This window comes from Symphodus melops (genome assembly GCF_947650265.1).
Source record: "Symphodus melops genome assembly, chromosome: 16".
NCBI classification, from domain to species: domain Eukaryota; kingdom Metazoa; phylum Chordata; class Actinopteri; order Labriformes; family Labridae; genus Symphodus; species Symphodus melops.
Window position 1 is genome coordinate 5320863 of NC_136706.1, and position 22239 is coordinate 5343101.

General features: G+C 38.9%; 2 protein-coding genes across 2 annotated transcripts; both read left to right on the top strand.

Moving 5' to 3' along the window:
- Nucleotides 1-529: 529 nt before the first annotated feature.
- Nucleotides 530-12550, top strand: prlra (prolactin receptor a). The gene is made up of 9 exons (XM_079364886.1): nt 530-680; nt 6578-6671; nt 6873-7005; nt 7985-8154; nt 9171-9337; nt 9443-9584; nt 10365-10461; nt 10622-10691; nt 10802-12550. Exons 2-9 carry the CDS (start codon nt 6584-6586, stop codon nt 11882-11884), a joined length of 1950 nt encoding a protein of 649 aa, XP_079221012.1. The 5' UTR covers nt 530-680; nt 6578-6583; the 3' UTR covers nt 11885-12550.
- Nucleotides 12551-12898: 348 nt separating this feature from the next.
- On the top strand, nt 12899-21618 carry LOC306836910 (alanine--glyoxylate aminotransferase 2, mitochondrial-like). Its single transcript, XM_079364289.1, has 14 exons — nt 12899-13150; nt 14674-14762; nt 14933-15123; nt 15235-15358; nt 15450-15544; nt 15905-15998; nt 16234-16327; nt 16975-17075; nt 17309-17401; nt 17891-18023; nt 18561-18649; nt 18819-18968; nt 19941-20039; nt 20528-21618. The coding sequence occupies exons 1-14, from the start codon at nt 13054-13056 to the stop codon at nt 20627-20629; spliced, it is 1551 nt and encodes a 516-aa protein (XP_079220415.1). The 5' UTR covers nt 12899-13053; the 3' UTR covers nt 20630-21618.
- Nucleotides 21619-22239: the final 621 nt, after the last annotated feature.

The window sequence follows — 22239 nt, forward strand, 5'->3', positions numbered from 1 at the left end:
TGCATACACTGATTTATCAAAACATGTGGGAGGATTTGAAACTTGTTGTGATGTTCCTGTATCTAAGGATTCGCTGTTTTCCTCTTTGCTAATCGATTATATGATTTTAAGGTTTGTGCTAACTAGAGAGACTACATCAGAGAGAGAGAGAGAGAGAGAGAGAGAGAGAGAGAGAGAGAGAGAGAGAGAGAGAGAGAGAGAGAGAGAGAGAGATTGACTTCATGTACAATATTAAATGTTGCCATTAGAGCTATAGCACCAGAGTTATCTTGGAACTAGTTTACATCTGCAGTCCCTCGGTCAGAAAGTGAGAGAGAGAGAGAGAGAGAGAGAGAGAGAGAGAGAGAGAGAGAGAGGATGGTAATGAAAGTAACTTAAGCAGCCTACCACAAAATAAACTGGCCATGCATTAAGTAAATCCACCTGCACTTTGTTGCATTACTGATAACCTCATGCAGAGGGCGTGGCTTCCGTCCACTCCGCCCCGCCCCCTTAACATCGCAGAGGTTTTGACAGTCAGGACGGCTGAGCTGTTCGGGTAGGGCTTTGATGCGTGTGCCCTTGTCTCATGCCACCCCTGTAAATAAGATAAACACGCTGACTTCGCTGCTGGGAGCTGTTATCGGACTTAACACGATTCATAAACCGAGGAAGAGACTGCAAACTTCTATGAAGAGCTGGTAAGAGCCACGTTTATCTCTTAGCAGTCAGCAGTACCCGCTTGGATTCAGAGTTTACTGCGCAGTGCGCTCCTTGTGTCGCTCATAGATGGTTTGGAACAATTTTGCCAATAACGGCACTTGAATGCATCTTGTTTAGGTCTCCAAATACATTTGTGAAGTACCATGACTGAAGAGCAAACCTGTTCATTGTTGTTGAATCCACAGAAAGGTTTCATCTATTGAGCTGGTTTGTTTATCAATTAGTCAATGAGAAGAGAAGTGATCACCGGTTTTCAAGCAGAATTGTCAAAAATACTTATTATTTTAAGTATTAGCCTCTTAGATGTGAGCATTTACTCCTCTTCGTGTCCTGTATTATTCTTGTGAATGAAAAAGCTTTGGTGTATAGACTTTTTTATTAAAACAGCACTTTGTCATCCCCACTGTGAGTTGTGTTTCTGATGAGCATTTTACCATTTACTCTCTGATAGCACTGTCTTACATTCTCAATTAAGAAGAAAAAGTCTTGTGAAATGATAATCATTAGAACCATAACTTCAAGCCTGATATGATAAGTTCTGTGATGAAAATATTTATGGAGCGTTTACAGATCACACCAATCAGGGTTTTTTTTGTATTTCTTCAAAAATGTGTATCTTGATCTGAGTTGAACTGAGTTTGCTCATAGCGAAGCAATGCCACCTCAAATGACACCTTAATCTTGTTAAAGTAGCTTTAAAAAATAAATAAATAAATAAATAAGTTAGGGCAATAGATTAGCAGCTGACTGATCACAACAGTTAATTCCCATAGCGTAGGAGGATGATGCTGCTGGGTGTCACCAGTGTAATGGGATTTCTCTGTTCACGATCTGCTCCTGTTCTAGATGCTTGGGTTACAGTAAGGTGAGAGGCCCTGTACGCATTTATAGCGCCAAGCTGATCAACCTCATACCAGATTACAATTTCAGGTGCTTGCAGCTTATTGACTCTTGCCACTTTTAGTCTTGCACCAGGACTTTATAAAATAAGTGCATGCTAACTTTAACTTTAAATATTAGGTCTCACAGCTTATTAAATGTTAAAAAAAAAAAAATCAGTGCTCATGGGTTGCCATGCTTGCTTATTAATAATAATAATGTAAGCATATCTATAAGTTACAATTTTAAAAGAGGCATATCAGCTGGATCTGTTTCTGGGATCAGAAAGGTAAAGCTGGTTTTGGACTTTTGTTGCACCTTTCCTGATTACACCTGACGCTCTTTTATATACTACACATAGTGATGTACACGGTCTATGACCTCTAGTCCTTATCACATGACAGCTTTTTTCAGTGCTTACCTTTTCAGGATTACTTACCAGCTTCCAGATTTAGAGTTCATACAAAAGACAGGAATCAACATTTTTATTTAGGAATCAGGAATTCATTAAATTAACACAACAAAGCAATATGCCCATACATTTATACAAATACTTGTAAAATTACAAATTGTAATACAACAACAAACCAAACACATAAAGTAAGTATTCTTTTTCTTTTTTAATGTTTCATTTCTTAATACTTAATGCTCTTTCCTGCTCATTGGTGGCTTTTTTACATCCCACATGTTGATAATGTGACTACTGTAGGTCCAATCATAGGTGGCATATGAAGGCATAAACTGTCCTTGTAGTGCTGGAATCTGCCGCAATGTCTGCCATCTTGGATTTCCGTAGCATCTCTCTTACGTCTTACCTCCGGAGTCCCCTCTTGTCGTCCAATAGCAACAAATAGCCTCTCTCTAAATCCAATGTTTTTATTGCGAAGGAAAATGGCTTTGGAAACAGGAGCCATATTGAGCTGTACTGTTACTGTCTATAAATAAAGGTTTCCCTTATCTTACTATCCTGTTTTAAATAAGCCTACAGGTCAAAGAGCCTTTCCAGTGCGTCTGTGATTTAAAAGTACAGGAGGGCAAGGGAGGTAGGTTAACCAAGACAACAGAGGAAGAGCATTCATACAGGAAAGTGCAAAGTAAAAAAAGTAGTGTTTGTTAGGATTGTGGTTCAGAGTCCCGAGTTAGAAATGCTGGACGCTTTTTGATGCAGTCAAGCGGAAGTTGCCTTGACAACCTTGTTTAATGTTTGTCCCAGAATATTGTTTCTCCTTACAAGGTTTTGTCACATTGTTGTACTTCAGTTCTAATGTTTCTTGAGCCCTGCCGGAAAAGTTAACGATATTTCCTATATGTAGAGACTTCAAGGTACACACAATACCATACACAATATGTGACACACAATTACATCACCACACAGCAATCATTTAAAACTATAAAATGCTATTTAAAAGATAAATACAGGATTCATGTCTCTATTCACTGCAATTTATTGTCAGTTTTACTTCTTAGTTCGTTTCATCTTTTAACTGCTGTTCTTGATTGTCAAACAAAGTCCTGCTCTCTCCTTTTTCCCTTTTTTTGTTCGCTGTCTTTTCACTTCTGTTTACCTTATCCTATAAGAGTCACTGGAAGGAGGATATTGTTATGTACTATATGTATAAGATTGTCAATTTTCATTTAAATAAAAATATTGATATTTTGCACCAGTGTTAGAAATATTGCTGTATTTATGTTTTATCCCACTGTTTGTAGAGCCATGTCTGAAGTACTAACATAAGGCAGAAAATATAGGAGCTTATGTCTGACAGGTTTACCGGAACATACAGTATGGATTATTCTTAAATCCAGATTTAATGTTCATATCCTGACTTGTGTCAGTCTTCTATTTAAAGCAAGTTTACTTCCGAAACTTCTAAATTAGTTTCTTTCGACCCAGATCTAGATTTACAATTTATGGCATAAGATATAAATAAGGCTTTAAATTGGGGGTCTGATTGATATCAGACTTTTGGGGCCGATATAGATTCTGATATTTGGGAGAGAAAAAATCAGATATCTTTCATAGATTTATGTATATTTATCTGTAGAGATACATGAAGACACATGTCTTGCATTGATGCCTCAAATGCAGTTATCAAACACTTGTGGAAAAAATATAGTATAACATAGACAAGATGTTCACTCAACTGGAAAGTAACTGGCATGAATGCGCATCACCACTTGAGAGTGATAATGCTTGTTTTAATCCATAGAGCGCCCTCTACTGGTGAAGAAGTATACGTGTAATACAACGATAATCAAAAGACATGCTATTTGACTAGTGAATAAATCTACTAATATTGGCCCATATCTAGGATAAGAATAGCCGATACCGATAGTCACTGGATATGCTGGCAGGTGAATCGGTCAGGCTCTACTTTAAATCCCAGCTTGAATCCATCAGAAATTGTACCAATACTTGTTGTAAATGCATTTACAACAGGTAAAGCTTCATTTATACACATAGTTTGACATGAAGGGTTAACGTTTCATGTCCTCATTCAAGTTGTACTTCTTGTTATTTTATTTGCTCTTGGACCTCGCCCCTATAAGAAGTAAAGTGTTCCTAGAAAGTGTTTGTTTTCCTGATATTTCCTGGTAGTCAGTTCCAGTTTGAGCAGGAGTGAAGGTCACTTAATTTATAAAACCTTGTGCCCTATTCCTGGAAACTGCCAATTTCATTGTTCCCTTGAACTTTGCATTAAACATTTACAACTCATAATTTATAGTATTTTTTCTGATAAGAGGATTGATCAGTATCTGTAAATCGGGGAATGCTACAAGAATGAGTCAGATTTACGTTGTACACAAGTGTCTTTCCAAAATAATGAATACACTGTGATGTGGTAAAGTTCTTTAAAGTGTCTTTAAAGAGACTGTCTTAAATGTTGTATAAAGCTCTGAGATATGATGGTTGTCAGTGAGGTGCTTACACCCTGTGGGGGGGGGGGGGAGTATTGTTCAGTATTTAAACTGAAGGTGACTTTGGTTTATTATATTTGCACTGAACAAACAGTAAAAGTGAATAGAAAACTAAACAGTAATTCACTGTTGGTGGATTGTGTAACAGGTTCTCGAAACACAGCTGCTGAAGGTAATAATAAAGCTTGTATGCTGTACTACCAGGAAACATGCCTTGGTCACCTTTGCAAAGTTGTACACATAGTAGACATATAATATGTTTGCTTTCCAGGTAAGACCCGAAAAAGGTTTATTTACTTAGATAGTTTATTACTGCACGTGAAAATACAGTGAAATTTAGTTTGGCAACAATCCACTCCAAGTGTGTGTATACACCTACACACACAAACCAGGGTTCACACATGAGGCTAATGACCAGCACATTACACTTTAAATGTAATATTTAGAATAATGTCCCTAAAGGATCTGTTGGTCTGCACTGTTGGATCGCACTTTCCCAGCTTAGCAGCTTATTCAGTTTGTGCTACGGGTTACGTAAGAAGGCTATATGCAGCAGAAGGCTAATCCAGAGCTGTGACCTTAATGCCAATTATGAGATCATGGTGACGTTTTTGAAATTAAGGCAGAATAAACAAGAGATGCAAACAGTCACCTGCCTAAAGTCATTATGGTATTAAGGAATAGTGCCAGCTTTGAAATAATCTGCCTGCCAGAGAAAAAGCTTCAGTTTTTTCATCAAGGAGAATATCATATTAGTTAAGTATTAAATTGGCACATCAGTGGATATGATATGACAATTTATGTCAGTCTTGTGTGATATGATCCACAAAGAATGAACTTACAAGCTTAAAGTGTGTAAAGTTGTCACGTGTTGGAAAGAAAGTCTGGTCATGTTTTAATAAAAGTGTTGTGTTGAAAGTCTATGAAATGCCAGATAATTTCACTGTGATGTGGGTGAGATACACTTGAAGTAGCACATAGAATTCAAAACCTCGAATTACACATAAGCACATTTTCAGTTTGTACGTTCTCCTCGTAACACGTGACAATAAGTGATGGGGAGTAAGGACATTAGAAAGCTGCTACACAGCAAGGTATTATTGGAATAAGAAGGAGAAGAAGAAAAATGAATCTCCTTATTTTAATGTTGTTGTATTTTCTCTGAACGTTTGTTTTTGACTTAGCTGTGTTGGGGTGGGGGGGGGGGGGGGGTTGCATGCAAACAGCTGTGGTGTAGTTGAAGATAAGAGTCAGAGAAAGTGGAAATACATTGTCTATTACTTATGCCCTTATGGAAAGCAACTAAAGAACTCTGTAATCAATATGTCAGAGCCAGTCACAGCACAGCATTAGTTAAGTGAAGAAAATACCAAAGCATGTGACAGAGCATGCGAGGGTGATTGCTTTCAGCCAGCTCTAATTTTAAGTGATGCAACATCGACTTAGCATCTATTTAACCTCGACATTATCTCCTATCCAACTATTCTCCCTCCCTCACCGCTCTCCATGTGGGCTCAGAGATGGAGAGCCGTGGCCAGTAATGACTCCAACATCTGCACATGGCTAGGGCAAAGTAGGTTTCCAACTCATGTGCACAGGAATCAAGTAGGTCGCCAGCAAGGCAAACCAGCCTCCTACTTTGCTCTGTTTCAGAGAGGCAAAAGCCCGAACGCATGTTATGCAATCAGTTGTGCTGCATGTGCCAGCTGGTAGAGGTAGAAACAAACAGAGATGATGTTTTTAATCCTTGGTGAAACAGCACACAATCTGTGCAGAGGACATTTTCCTTTCAGTTTATCAAATCTACTGTTCTGTAGTTGGATTTGTGTCGTTTTTAACACTTAATCACGCCGATGTGGGAGATCGTTCAATAAGCTAAGTGCAGTGACCGGATTCTGTTTTTATGTGTTAAGAAATAGAGAGCATCTCAGCCACAGTGAGATGTTTATCATTGTCATGCAAGCGTGTTGTGACTCAACACAAACTTCTGTTGTGTTGGACCAATAATGTGGGTCATTTGGTTTTGTCAAGAGCGAGAATCAGCAATTCTTTGTTTATGTGTGCTTTCATCCACCAGCCTGCCATGTTTCGTTGTGCCATGATGAAGACCTCTGCGGAAGTAGCCCTGCTTCTGTTGCTGCTAGTCTTCACATTGCATGCAAAGGGAATGCGTAAGTGTTTGCATGGAGCTGGGCTTGATATATAGATTCTATAGATTTTGTTTGGCCTATCACAAGAAACTATTGGTTAAATGGCAAAAATGTTTTACTAATTAACGATCGAATTGTTTTCAACTTTCGTTACATACTACAAATGTCTCATTGTTTATGTATGAATTGCTTGATTTTTCACAACTATCTGTGTGTCTACAGGCTACAGCCCACCAGGGAAGCCTGCACTGACCAGATGCCGTTCTCCAGAAAAAGAGACTTTCACCTGTTGGTGGGAGCCGGGTTCTGATGGGGGGCTGCCAACCACCCACGCTCTTTTCTATCGTAAAGAAAAGTGAGTCAACCAAGTCCGGAGAAGTCATATCAACATAAATGTCATGGTTTGAGAAATTGAGACTAGCAGTAGTACGACAACTGTGGGGGGAAAAAAACACTATTGGGCTTAGTCACACCCTCAAGGTCAACACAGTTGTCAGTGGGCAGCCTACCTGGTCTTTCATAGAAGCGAGGCCACCAGACAGGTGTAAGAGGATAAAGATTGCAGAGAGTTATGTGGTGCTGGTTGGGGCTGTGGCCAAAGACAAAGCTCCATGCACTGAATCAGCAATTATGCATGCTATGAAGGTGCACATGTTAGCGAATTAGATATTATTTCTCAGTGGGGAAACTTATTTTACCACCTGGTCAACTCATACACACAACAAACTTGATCGACAGTACAATAACAATACAACAAGTAAATAAATAACAAACAAAGAAACACCATTAAAACCATTTGAGACATAATTACACACCTGCAAATCTTTATTCTAATATCCGACTGCTGCTGGAACAAAGGGCCGTCTGAGTCAGTCAGTGGAGCCATCGACTTACTTTCCAGGAAGCTTTGCTTGGTAACATTAAACTAGCTTCGATAAACATAACACAGTTACCAAATTTTGTGCTACATTACATATGGCCTGAATTGCACTATCAATGAACCTTGCTGATTCTTGATAACAATAAGCAGTAAAATAAGAGAAATGAGTTATATTTTCGATGTTTGTATTATTACATATGGCCTGAATTGTACTATCAATGTCAATGTACTATCAACTCAAAAACAGCATTGTAACATAATTTCATTGTGCTATCCTAACTGAGTAATTTGTAATGTTTCTCTCGAGTCTCTGTCATGCTGTTCCATAAAGACACACACACACATACACACACACAGTTTTAAGAACTGAAGCATGAAGAATACATGTTCTTCGTAAATGTACCAGTAGTGTACACTGCAGAAGATAACATGATGTTCCCTGCCTGTTTTGCAGCTCCGAGATCGTGTACGAATGTCCCGACTATCGCACAGCTGGGGAGAACTCCTGTTTCTTTAACAAGAACGACACGTCCATCTGGGTAAACTACAACATCACTGTGGTGGCCAGAAACGCGTTGGGCAGCACATTCTCCGATCCAGTGGATATAGATGTTGTGTACATTGGTGAGTGCTTGCAACTTGTCTTACATGAACTTTCTGGTTCAATTTTAACTCATGGTCTAATGTTGGAGGCTGAATATCCACATGAGGATTAAAGAAATGTATTTAAATTCACTCTCTCACAGCTGCTTGATCGCTCACACTGGGGATTATGCTCTTGAGTAATCATCCCCCCCCCCCTCAGGTCTTCGTTTAAAGCTAACATTTCATCCTTCCAATTCATAAAGGTTGTTTATTATAAACTTTATTTATTAGAAACTAAAAGATTTTTAGAATAATAAATTATCCCATGCCTAATATCAATTATTACTGATTTCAGACGACTACATATGTTCTCAAATGCATCTCTTCACCACTGGGTGACTTTTTCTTTTATTAAAAAGACATGACTTATTTTTGGTGAAGCCATATCCATTGCAGTCACAAGAATAGATTTATCCATGGCCAAAATAAATCCCTTTGAACGTCCTTTTTTCTTTTCTTTCATCTGATTAAAAATACATGTATTGCAGATGTACTCAGCATTTTGTACAGCTATATAAATACTGTATGGGGTTTGGAATGAGTTCCCTCTTGTTGTGTTGCTAAAAAAAACACAAGTTGTTTCACTCATGAAATATCCAAGTGATGTAAATGTAAAAACATGTACATTTAAAGCTTGTGTTCCCTTGAAGCTGCCTATATCTCAAAGTCCTCATCTTCCCTTTGCCCCTAAAAGTTGTCTTCACCTCTTTTAGTTATCAGTCCTACACAATATATTTGTAGAGAATGTGTTTGTCTTGCCTTTCAACTTTAAACTGTGTGCTTCCAGATACTTGAAGGTCACTCCTGCAGTGACATTGTTCAACTGCTTAAGGTGTGCATTGATTTACCATGACTCAGCAAAAAAGACATGAATTGGACATTGTCTTATTGAGATCTTGTTGCTGCCTTTGTGTTTTGGCCTAATTACGCATTCTGCTCAGTCACACAACATAAACAGACCCCCTCTCATTTGTACGTTCTCTCTCATTCTCCAGTCAAGCCTAATCATCCAGAGGGGGTAACAGTGACTGTGATGGAAGACAAAGGCTGGCCCTTCCTCCGTGTGTCGTGGGAACCTCCACATAAGGCTGACACTCGCTCCGGTTGGATCACTCTCATCTACGAGCTCCGAGTCAAGCTGGACGAAGAAAATGACTGGGAGGTACAGTATATAACTCTTTACTTGACCATCCCCCTTCCTTAAAAGTATCTGTTTTCAAAAAGCTACATTGACTCTGCATAACTATGTCAATTGTGTTTGTTTCAGACGCACCTTGCAGGCCAGCAGAAGATGTTTAACATTTTCAGCCTGCGATCAGGCGGCACATATCTTGTTCAAGTGCGCTGTAAGCCCGATCATGGCTTTTGGAGTGAATGGAGTTCTACTTCCGACATCAAAGTTCCTGACTGTAAGACAATTATGAACTTCTCTCTATAATAAACTATACAGTACACACAACACATTCTTTTTTTGGAATGACAAAACATTTATCATAGAATTGCAATGTAATCCTTTGTAGTGTACATACTCTGTAGGTTAACAACAGCCTGCCCAGGGACTGCAGGTGGAAATTAGCACAAGTGCTACAACCTGGTACAATGCATCTCTCCTTTCTAAGGTTAATGTATATTGTACGCTGCCCCTGTTCAAATAAATAAATAAATAAAATAAAAATAAATAAATAAATAGAATACGATTAGAAACCTACACGATACATTTTATTGTGCCCTTGGGAAAATGTGTCTTATGCAGAAGATGTACAGAGAAAACTATAGAAACAAACAACGATCCTCCCATTCTAATGAAAACGACAGACTACATGATTTGCACATTATCTGTATTGCGCAATTTCAACATAAAAAAAACTCGATTAATGGGACAAAAACATAAGAACACCATGACGCTATTTTACAATCTTTACAACCTTAAAAAATATGATTTCAAACTTTAATGAAAGTGGCTGAAACAAAACTAGCTGAACCACATTTTCAGGCAAAGCTAATTATACCATGACTCCATTTCACATTTAAAAGACAGATTTGACAACACAATTAACATATGTTTATTCCCAAATGATGTCATCTCTGTAACTAACATTTTAATACTATATAATACTTGTGTACACTAACAACATGTAACAAAAGTCATATATTGTGTTAAAACAATCATGTTACGTTTTGTCTTTCAGATTTCCAGCGTGAAAAGCCCATGTGGGTCCTCATTACATGCTTTTGTGCCTTCATCTTCCTCATCCTCACATGGCTGCTTCACATGAACAGCAATAGGTGATTATGATTATTTTTCTACTTTCTTCAAACAAATTGATGTTACATTATCTAATGCTTTTTTAGGCCAATAGCTGCTTTTGTGTTTATTAACTTTGTTTCTTTCCATGTGCTGCTCACAAGCCCTAACAGTCACCTCTCTTTTTTTCCATGAATGAAGTCTGAAGCATTTCATTCTGCCACCTGTCCCGGGTCCGAAAATCAGAGGATTTGATGAGCAGCTTCTGAAGGTAAAGTTTGCAACGATACACCTAAACTAAGTTTACACGTGACAATTAAGGGCTTTAATGTGCCCCTGATTAGTTTTCTGAAACTGACTTTCCTGTATTTTTGTGTGTAGAATGGCAAGTCTGATGAGATCTTCAGCTCACTGGTGGTTTCTGGTTTCCCCGCAACCACACCATCTAACTGTGAGGATCTACTGGTGGAGTATTTAGAGGTGTATGTCCCTGAGGAGCAAGAGCTGATGGAGGAAAACAAGGATCTACATGACATTTGCCTCAAATCTGAGGGCTGCACATCAGACAGTGACTCTGGCCGAGGCAGCTGCGACAGCCACACTCTGCTCATGGATAAGTTTCGAGAGGCAAAAGAGGAAAACAGGAAAAGAGATCAGGAGAGAAGTCGAACTGGGATGGAAGACCAAAGGCAACAGAAGGACTGGGAGGAGGAAGGGTTGACCTATGCTCAGGAAGACATGATCAGTCCCAACATTTCCAGTGGGAGGGTCAAGACCTGGCCTTCTTTGTTTTCTCCGCTGCCCCAGTACAGCTCAAGTAGACACGAACAAAAGAGCTCACTTGAGAGGGCCAAAAAGCACTGCTTCTCTGACAGTCTGTTCCCCCCAGGCTCCACATCTTACTCCCTCGACCAGGGAGGTCAAACCACCATGGAGGCTATCAGATCGAGCAATCGGGACTTCAGTTTGAAGATCAAGCAACCTCATCTACTCGATTCCCACACCCGAGCTCGCTGGCAGCTCCAAGCCCACAGTGAAGTCAACATCTCAAGCATTGGCTGCAAACAGGCTCTTGGAGGTTTGCGGTCGCCGACTCCCAAATCAGCTGAGTATGTGGAGGTCCAGAGAGTAAACGAGGAGAATACAGTGCTTCTCCAACCTGTAGACTCAGGGTGCGGCCACGTTGATGGCTGCTCTCATGGGAAGGACTACAGCAGGGTGCAGGGAGTGGACAGGGACAACAGGCTGCTGCTCACAGGAGAGTTTCCACAAGAAGATAATAGCCTCTATGAGGACCAGGACGTGACTGGAGACAGATCAGAGAACTGCTACACATCATCAGTTCCTACTCTACAGAAGCCCACCGCCTGCAGTCACATGGTCATAATGGCACAGGACCAAATGGTTCTGGCAGAAAATGGTTACATTGACACTTCTGCTGCCAGAACACTGCCCAATTACTAATTGCCAAGAATGCCAAATAAACCATGTCTAGGATAATGCAGGACCTATTTCAGACTGGGGCTGAGATGACTTAAAAACACATGCACTGTGATCTCCTTAAGTGTTTTTTAGTGTTACAGAATCACTGGTATTTGATTTTGTTTTACTGATATGAATGATTATGTTTATAAAGAATATGTTTGGGTAAATAATCTTGTTCTATAAACTATCTCTAGGATTAATAATATGATGTTATAAATCCTTCTCTGGATTGCAGATGCACTGTTTCATGTTATGATGTTTTCAATATCTTTCCTAAATTACAGTTTATGTTAACTGGTGCAATGTGATTTTAGGTTTAAATAACTTTAATAACTTAACCAAAATAATTGTGAAAACTCAATTGCATAAAGCTCAGACTAAACTGATTTTATTTTATGTTGTATGTTAATACATGACTGGATCTAAACGTATTGACATGATTGTTTTTAAATTGCATCCAGCAACAACAAAACTCATTTTAGTGACTCTGTTAAACCGTGATAGTTGCAGTTTTTTTGCATGTACTGTATAGCTTTATAAACAGCCAGCCAACTCGTACACTAAATGCAATTCGAAACAACAATTGTTTTGAAAAGCTTGCCATAAAAATCATTATAATAAATGTACAATATGCCTAATTTATAATGGGATCTTGATGTTATTTAGTGTGAATATGTATACTGACATTTACATGCTCTGTTTTGTAACATGAGTAATTATCATGGTAATTATCTACAATGAGGCATAAAAATAATGCTACATTTACCTCTGCCTCTTATAACAAACCCTCTTCCTTAATTCTTATTTAAAACTCTTTATTGTGACTTTACAAGTAAATAAAATTGACCAGACTACTTTCATAAAAAGATTAATGCCAACATGTATTTGTACACATGGAAAATAATTCGATTAGAAATAATCTCGGGGTTGTGTTTATGAATGTCCAGCCGCATGGTGGCGCCAAAACGCCTCGAAAGGTGAATTCCACCAGTTGACCTTCCATACAGAGCGGGGCACGTAAATGGAAATGGGGTCAATGACTGCTCCGCCTGTCCCAGGGAATTCCGAGAAGGAGGAGTAGCTGAAAGAAAACTTTTCTGCCGAGCTTCAAACGGAGAATTGAGTTGGATAGCAGTCTTCTGTTCAACATGTATAAACTTGTTTCTTGCCTAAGAAGCTGCAGTGCAGTTTTAACAGGGAAGCTCTACTTTCGTCCCGGTTTGTCCAAATTCCACTTGGCAAGTGGTGAGTTACCATGGAGACGGACACATTTCAGAACCAGAAGGAACTGTGTGTTTAGCTTTTTAAGCCTGCCTTTATGAGACCTTAGACGTAAACACTTTCAACAACTTAATGTAAAAACTGCTCCTATGTTAACAAGTGTATGTTACTTTAAGCCATAGTAGCTGCATGTATTCTAGTAAATACCAATGCAGTGCATCCACATTGATAAAGTTGATCATCAACAAAGAGGTGTATTGGGAGAATAACAAATGTGTTTTACGTGACTCTCAATTTTACCCCAAAAAGTGTCCCATCTAGCAGAGGCTAATAGGCCTGTTAGTAACAGTGACATTAAGACAACTCTTGCATAATTATTTATTGTGTATTAGCCCATTAAAGACTTGAATCAGAATCAGCTTTATTGACCAGGTATGTTTAACACACAAGGAATTTAACTTTGGTAGACTGTGCTCTCTCTGTACAATGTAAACATTAAATAATAACAGTCTATTAAAATAACAAGTAAACAATGGTGTGAATCAGAGGGGGGATTACGAAGTGGCTATACCCAATGGAGACAAAAAAATAACTATACCCCCAAGACTGACACACTTTGGTTTCCACAGAAATAAAGCATGCCAGCCGTTGCAGGGCAACAACAGGAGCGCTGTCAGATGGGGGGGACCCCTCAGGGAGATTTCCTACTGTCATTGCAAAATTTGCACTTGCTGTGGTTTTAAGTTTGCCAACACTTGGGCGCCCCATGCAATTGCCTACCTTGCCTGTTGACAAACAGCACCTCTCTGCATGCCTGCATATACTCTGAACTGCACCACTGACAATAGCCTATTTGCCTCTGAAATGGAAGTCAAAGTATAAGAAGAAAACGTGTCAAATGTTTCTACTTAAGTGGACATCCTGCATCCTAAGAATAATACCTAAGTACAATACTTGAATGAATTACCTCGTTTTTACAACCAGGGGGTAATCATGTCGTTCAGTAAACTTATCACATGTTGCACAAGGTGAGGTCTAAGGTGAATTGTATGTGTTTAACGTGTTGGATCGGTTTAGAGATTGCATACTAGCAAGATCAGCCTTAGTGTTATAAACGTCCCAACATTAATACAAAAACATTTGTTTAAAGTTTGTCTGGGTAAAAGGACTCCTTTCAAACAGATGAGTGTTGAAAGACCTCTGGTCTTGAGGTGTTACTTATAGGGTTGTTAAATGACTCTTCAAAAAGAGAAAACTCGTGTGCACATCCCATTAAGGAGCATTCATGTGGAGGACAAAAAGAAAGTATTAACTGCAGTAAAAAAAAAAAAAAAAAAGGGAAGGGTCCACACACTGTTCAGCTCCCAATGAGCAACGTTACTTTGAACAGAGTTCCAATCCAAGTTATTTCTTTGGGATAAAAAAAAGCTTGATTGACACATTGATTTAGCGAGGCTTACAGAAGTAACGGGTTTGTCAAAGGTAGGTTGTGTAGTGACTTTAAACGTAACTGTCTCTTTTACCTCCATGTCTTCATTTTAATTCAGGTGCACTATGTCAGAAATCAGCCTTCAAATTCCCTCCCACAGACCTGCCAGAGATGCCACCATGCAATTTCAAACCTGAAGAATACAAGGTAAAACAATATCCTCCATTTTGTAGCCTGTTATAGCCTTAGTTATTAATGTCATACTTACTTGTAGTTAATATAAAAAACGTAAACATTGATTTAAAAGTCAGTTACAGTGCAATTTCGCAGGCACACATTAACAAAAGTAAAAAGATCCTATATTCATTTCTATTCAGGGTATGTCCAAGGAGCGGATGATGGAAATCCGCAAGCTGAATTGCAACCCCATGACAATGAAGGTGACAAGCTATAAGAAACCAGTCTTCGTCCACCAGGGATTCATGCAGTGGCTGTGGGATGTGGACGGGAGGCGATATTTGGATCTGTTTGCTGGTGTGGCTACTGTCAGTGTAGGCCACTGCCACCCGTAAGGTCCTTGTTAATTTGCAACGCAGACAGCTTGTTCACTTCTGATACACACTGTGCACTTTCAACACATTATTCCAATAATTAAAAGTTGTTCTTGTATTGGGTGCAGGAAAGTAACAGCAGCAGCAGAGCACCAGTTGAGAAGACTGTGGCACACGACAAACATCTACGTCTATCCTACTCTTCATGAGTATTGCGAGAAACTAGCCTCCCACCTACCGGATCCTCTTAAAGTACCTAGACGGCTTACTTCATTTTGATCACCTATATTAATTTGTTTGCTATAAAATTCTCATTTCTGCTGGTTTGTTTCTCCTAATGAAGGTGGTTTATCTGACCAACAGCGGCTCAGAAGCCAATGACCTGGCGATGTTGATGGCTCGGCTGCACACAGGAAACTTCGACATCATCACTTTGAGGTATTTTTGACATATTGTTAGCTAATTCATTTCTTATGTGCTTTATTATTATCATTAAAACATTTGAAAAAGGCACACAAAAATGATGTATAAATGGTATCTTTTTTTTTTTTTTTTTTAAACACAATGCAGCGGTGATTAACGCCAATTTTTGTAAGGCTAAAGATAAAAGTGTGACTGACTTTCTCCCAGTTATGTAAGATGTTACTGGATTCTTTTTGTTAGACACATCCAACATATACAAGTAAGGTTCAGTACAACAAAACAACAAAGTCGATAGTTCCAACTCTGTCTTATGACAAAGAAAAGTTCTCTCTAATCGAAAGCCCAAAATGTTCTGTTATGTTTTGAATCTTTCAGAGGGTCGTATCACGGAGGGAGCCCACAGACCATGGGTCTAACATCCAACGCAGCTTATAAATACCCCATAGCCAATGGTTTGGGCTGCACTAATGTATGTATGATTAAATGCAGTATCTTGAGAAAAGTCTGCTCTGTGTAATTTCTATTTTAACAAAGGTTAAAGACGTTTTACTTGGTGATTTAAATGAGCATATACTGGTAAAGAATACAAATCTTACAGAGGAGGCTGTGTTGTGTTTAGAAAATGTCATACTTTGTGCTGAATGTCTAAACGACCTGTCACTGACAGTTTGACCCAGCTGACTAGGCTTGTGCCCTATAAACAGACCATGTGTCCTGATGTGTTCAGAGGCCCGTGGGGAGGAAGCCACTGCAGGGACTCTCCTGTGCAGACCATCAGAGACTGTAGCTGTGCACAAGGTACACACACACGCGCACATACACGCCTACACACGTGGTTAAACACACACACACACACACACACACACACACACACACACACCCACACACACACCCACACATATGGTGAAACACACTGGCTCTGCTATCAGAAAAACTGGAAAAATCAAGACTGTTGTCCCTGAGATTAAGCATTAGAATACATTTTGCAATATTTCTCTGAAAGTTTAACTATACTATCATTTAATGATTACCGATCATGTGGGAGGCAAAGAACAGCTGATGCTGGACGATTTTGGTTTACTCTCTGTTCTTTGTTCAAATAAATAAAGCTGCACTGTTTGAAAGAGTGTTTGTCTTTTTGTAGAGTTCAGTATTTGTTTTCTAGCAAAAAATTAACATGCTTGAGTGTTTTCTCTTACTGTACAGAGCTCTGAATTTACTGAAGTAAAGATCAGAGTTTTAACATGAAAGTCATATCATTATCAAGAGGAAAAAGGAATCAAATCATGCACGACATTAAGGCCTCGAACTGGGAATCATTGACATCTGTTGAAGACGTTTTCAGCTCTTGCACAGACAGATTGATTTGAAATGTCCTGTTTGTATCCACAAGTTATGTCTGGACCGGTTTTATTTATAGAACGTCTCTGTGTTGATTCCCAAAGGTCAGTGCATGGCACACGACCAATACATTGGACAGCTCAAAGAGACGTTTGCCACAAGTGTCCCCAGTCGAATCGCTGCTTTCTTCGGGGAACCTATTCAGGTACTGTATTGTTTATGAGTATGACAAGAAACCCGTTTAACAGTCAATATGTTTTGAAAGTTTTTGCATATTTTGTTGATCACTGAATTTTGTTTTTGTACAGAACTGTTAACAAGCAGTAACTTGTTTGTTAGCCCTCCTTGTAAATGGTTGTCTGATCTTCAGATTGAGGAGGGGTTTGTGAATTAAAAGGCAAGTGTCTGATGTGATGGTTGTGTGTTTGTTTTGCACAGGGAGTTGGAGGAGCTGTGCAGTATCCTAAAAACTACCTCAAGGAGACTTACAAACTTGTAAGAGAGAGAGGAGGGGTCTGCATCGCTGATGAGGTTAGGTACATGGTTCCAGTTTTTTTCATTTCAGTGAATTTTCTATTCACATTAAAAAACTTGACTGATTTCTACAAAATGACTTCTTTATTTTATTTAACCTTCATTTCACCAAGTAGTTAACCCACTGAGGTCAAGATCTTTCTCAGGGGTGTTAAATAATTGAGTCTCAGTTGCCAAGCACTCCACTGCTTGTGTGTTTCTATGTACTGTTAGATATCATTAAAACCGCTTCCTTTAGCAATAAGTGATTTTGAAGGCTGTCAGCTGAAAGAGGGGGAACTTGAAAATCAGAACAATTGATTCATATTATGACTCATTGACAGAACTACTAATCTTGAAGTGAATTCACGTATCATTTTAAAGTGCTGAGACAAAGCGGCTATGTTATGTTATGCATGAAAGAAAGGCATGTTAAACAAACACCATATCAAAAGTCTTCTTCTTTTTCTGAGAAGTCTGAATGGTAACCTGTTTTGCACCCGACAGGTCCAGACTGGATTTGGTCGAACAGGAACTCACTTCTGGGGCTTCCAGGGTCATGACGTCATCCCTGATATGGTTACTATGGCAAAGGGAATCGGTAATGGATTCCCAATGGGAGCTGTGGTTACAACTCCAGGTGAGATAACACTGTATAATAGATTGAAATGTATTGGTGAAGGATTTAGAGGGAACGTTGTGTTGATAAAAGCTTCAGACGAAACTGTCTTTAGTGTGAAGGTAAGAAAGTTTAAGACAATACACCGTGCTTTTCGTTGAGTTAAATGTGAGCTGTGTGCTCCTTGCTGTGACACTGTACATTTCTGGGATGAATAAAGCTTCATCTTATCTTATCTTAAGTTCCATTAGAGAACATCCTTTGTAGTATCAAAACAACATCAGAGACCAATGAAAACTGTGCTCAGATTGAGACTGTGCTGAGGAAACAAATGACACTGTCTCCTTGCTGCTGTTTGTCAGTCTTATCTTGATGTGGGCCTGATATGTATGATCCAATAAGTACTTGAACTTGTACTTGATGTGACATGATGTGTGATCACAGGTTGTTTCTTGTACTATTGTTGCTACAGTACTGTCACTGTTGAATTGCCTAAGGTTTTAGTTTGAAAGGCCATTGAATGAGGTGTGAGCTTGTTTTTTTTTTTCATGTTTCCAGAAATTGCTGCCTCGTTTGCTAAGGGGGTTCACTTCAACACCTTCGGAGGGAATCCTGTGGCTTGTGCCATTGCATCATCAGTGCTTGATGTAAGAATCTGTTTTTTTGTTCATGAGGAAAGAGTTTAATTTAAAGTTTATTATATGTGTGTGTATTAATGATGTAGCTGCATCTAAAAACTTGAACTTCATAATCCTAAAAACAGCACTGAATGATATTCCAAACAAGACTCTGTGATGTTTTTTTTTCACTCAACAGACTATCAAAGAGGACGGAGCGCAGCAGATCAGTCTCAATGTGGGAACTTATCTGATGACACAAATGGCCGAACTCAGAGACAAGTACGAGATTATCGGTGATGTCCGTGGAAAAGGCCTCCAGATCGGAGTGGAAATGGTCAAAGACAAGGTACTGAGTTTGTAACAGAAGTGACAATCATCTCCCCTCACATGCTTGAACAACGTGTGTGTGTCTGTGCTGTGCCCCCCAGGGGCATGGTTCAGCAGTGCCCCAGTTAACAATTAGCCAGAGCAGAAGTGGCCATCTGCAAATGTGAATGGAAAAATGTCAGCTGCAGGAAAAACACTACTTGGTGAAGTTCTGCATGGTTTTTATGTTTGTTTTTTGTCACACTGGCAGATATTGTTTCTGAAAAAGAGTGCCAACAAATGGAAGAGAAAGTAAAGAAACTTTAAACAACAAATAAGGCCGAGTATCAGAAAGAAACGCTGTCAAGGTGAAAGGAGTAATCTTCAGTTGTGTTGGCTTAATTAGAGCAACAGCATCACTTTTAAAGATAGCTGCAGCTCTGGTTAAGAAAGACGCTGCTTTGTCGGGGTCTGAATTTGGTTAAAAGCTCGAAAATGGAAAATGCCAAGGTACTCGTCTTTAGAGGAAAGGTTGAAATCATGTTCTACCCATTTTTGAACTCTTCCTACTTCTTAGAAGCTCTCCTGCTCCTGGACTTTTCATTTAATAAGGTTACTTTGACTTCACTTCCTCTTTGCTGATGCACTCTTTCTGTATTTGTCACGTGGCTTTAGGATTTGTAAATCCCTTTTTCAACGTGTTTGACATTGTCAAAGGCTGTTTTGACATAAAGAGCTGCAAAGCTCTCTCTTTACCAAGACAAACCAAAATGACGTCAGTACTACAACTACAAACTGCAGAATCAGAAATGATCATCAAAGTCATTAAGCAGACCTGACATAAAAGCATCATAAAGCTGTCAGTTTCAAAGAAAGGAGAATGTGTTCTCTGGAAACGTTTTATTCTTCTGCAATAACAACAAACTTGTGTATATCATTATGATCAATAATTCATGACATATTATTTTAACTTGACTAAAAGATAATTATTGATTGTTCATATCAACCACAGGCCAGCAGGGACCCGTTACCTCCTGAGGCAATAGCTGAGATCTTCGAGGACATCAGGGACATGGGAGTTCTGATCGGGAAAGGAGGCGTCTATGGACAGGTAACCACACTCACCTTTTTGCTTTTTGGATGGAAATATTTTAGTAACACATACATTGTATTGATAGTATATAACAGCAGAAAATGCTGCCCCCTTTTCAATTCTTTGGTTCAACAGTCGCTTATCTTTTAGCAAAATAATCTGGAGGACTTTAGCGTGCATCGCTTAACACAATGACCTGCAAGTATTTTGCGGTGTATGACATCAGAAAAAAAAAAACACACTCATCAAATCAAAGTAAATTATTCCGGGCACTAAAAAGTCAAAATACACTGCCACGCCTCCTTTAAATGAATTCAGTGTTCTGTGCCTTAAATGTTTTTTAGTTGACTGACTGCTATGAATATGTCATCTTTTGCTGCGTCAAGAAAAGTGCCTGGATAAATCTGTGAAAGAATAACGCTTCTGACCTGGTGTCACATGTTCTTTGCACTCAGTGTCTTCGGCGCTTCATAAACTCTTGTTCTGTTTTTCTCTCTCCATGTAAGACCTTCCGCATCAAACCCCCCATGTGCATCACCATGGAAGACGCAGATTACTTCCTGGCAGTTTTCAACAAGGCTGTCCACAACTACATGGAGAAAAGATAAAAGGTCAGCTGGAGAGCTCTGTGTTGAGGACTCAACAATGTGACGTTCTGAGGAAGACTACCTCTGTTCTTGTTCCTGATAGAATTGTATAATGGAACTTTTGTCAATGTGTTAAAGTATTGTGTAATTAGAGTACTTTATTTTTAACAACATACCTCAGTTTTATATGATCAAAGAATCTTGTACAGGGCCTCACTTATATTAGACTTGAAATTAATGTTAGTTTGGGGTCCACTGAATCGTGCTTGGATATTACTTTAAAAAACTGTTGGAAAAAAAAAAAGTCCTTTCTAAACGCACTTTGATTCCTGCTGTTTCTGATTATAAATGTGAAGATATACATTAAGAATATATGTCCTGAGAACAACACGTTGTCACATTGTCACCTGAAGAATCTGTTCAATGCTAGAAAGCAGAATAGTAAAAAGAAATTATTTAAATGATCACTTTAATCACTTTTTTCTCAGTTCTGGAATCAAAAGATGATTAATGTCATTCATCTTTGCTCTCCATTATCAAAGTCCCTTGATAAAGGATTGTCTGTAAACACTTTTAAGAGATGACCTATACTAACTTTGAGTTTCTTATCTTGGTTTTAACACCTGATTAGGCTTGTTTTATGTTCAGCTTCATTGTTTTTGCTTGGATTACTTTCATTATTTCTCTGGTTTACATGTTTAACATCAGGAGGGCCACTCTGGGTTTCTCCTCCTGCACATTTCTTTCAGAAGTAACGTTTTATTTTTTACTTCCTAATCATTATGTACTGCTTGATATTGTTCTTTCACAAGGTTTTTTTTTCATGTGCAATAAAAAATATATCTTAAGGGCACATTGCTCTGGTTGCTCACGTCTACCAGCTCGTACTCTCACTCGCTCTCGTGTTCTTGAAATGTCTTCAAGAAAATCTGCCTCCCCACTAAAAGTGGTTTGTAATAGTTCTTCCATGTGAAGTATGAAGAAACATACATTAAACTACATGCCAAACATTTGTTTAAAAGCTTCTCCTTTCTGACTCGACAAAGTGAGAACTTTCTTTATTCTCTGGATGCTGGTGGATAAAAGAGAATCACGTTTTCCAAATACCCACATACTGACTTTTATATTGAAGTCAAGTATCAAAACTTGCCATTCAAATTTGTTTTTTTACCTGAACCATGTTAGCAATTTCTATGTGACGTTAGAAAAAGACAAAGATTAAAGCTTGAAAACCACTGAGCTCCATCGGGGCATTTAAGGACTGCATGGCAGGAAGCGTTTAAAACCATCCACCTGCTCTCTGCTTTTGCCATTGATTAACTCCTCTGTTACTCAGATTCCTCCATACCTTCCTGCCCTGCATCAACCTTTGTCCTCCCACCTCCTCATTAGATCTACTTTTCAGCCCATTCACAAACAAACGCATTCCACACTAGCTGTTTGGTCTCTGAGTTTTGCATTGTGGTCCAATACTTTATTAAAGAAAAAGCTTTTGCTTTGCTTTGCCCAAGCTTGCAACTAACATATGGTTATTATGACAACAGGGGTGTCTAAATTAACCTTGAAGACAAATAACAACCTGGTGGATGACTGTGATGGTCAGGCAACCCAAGATGAACTTGCAGAATGAT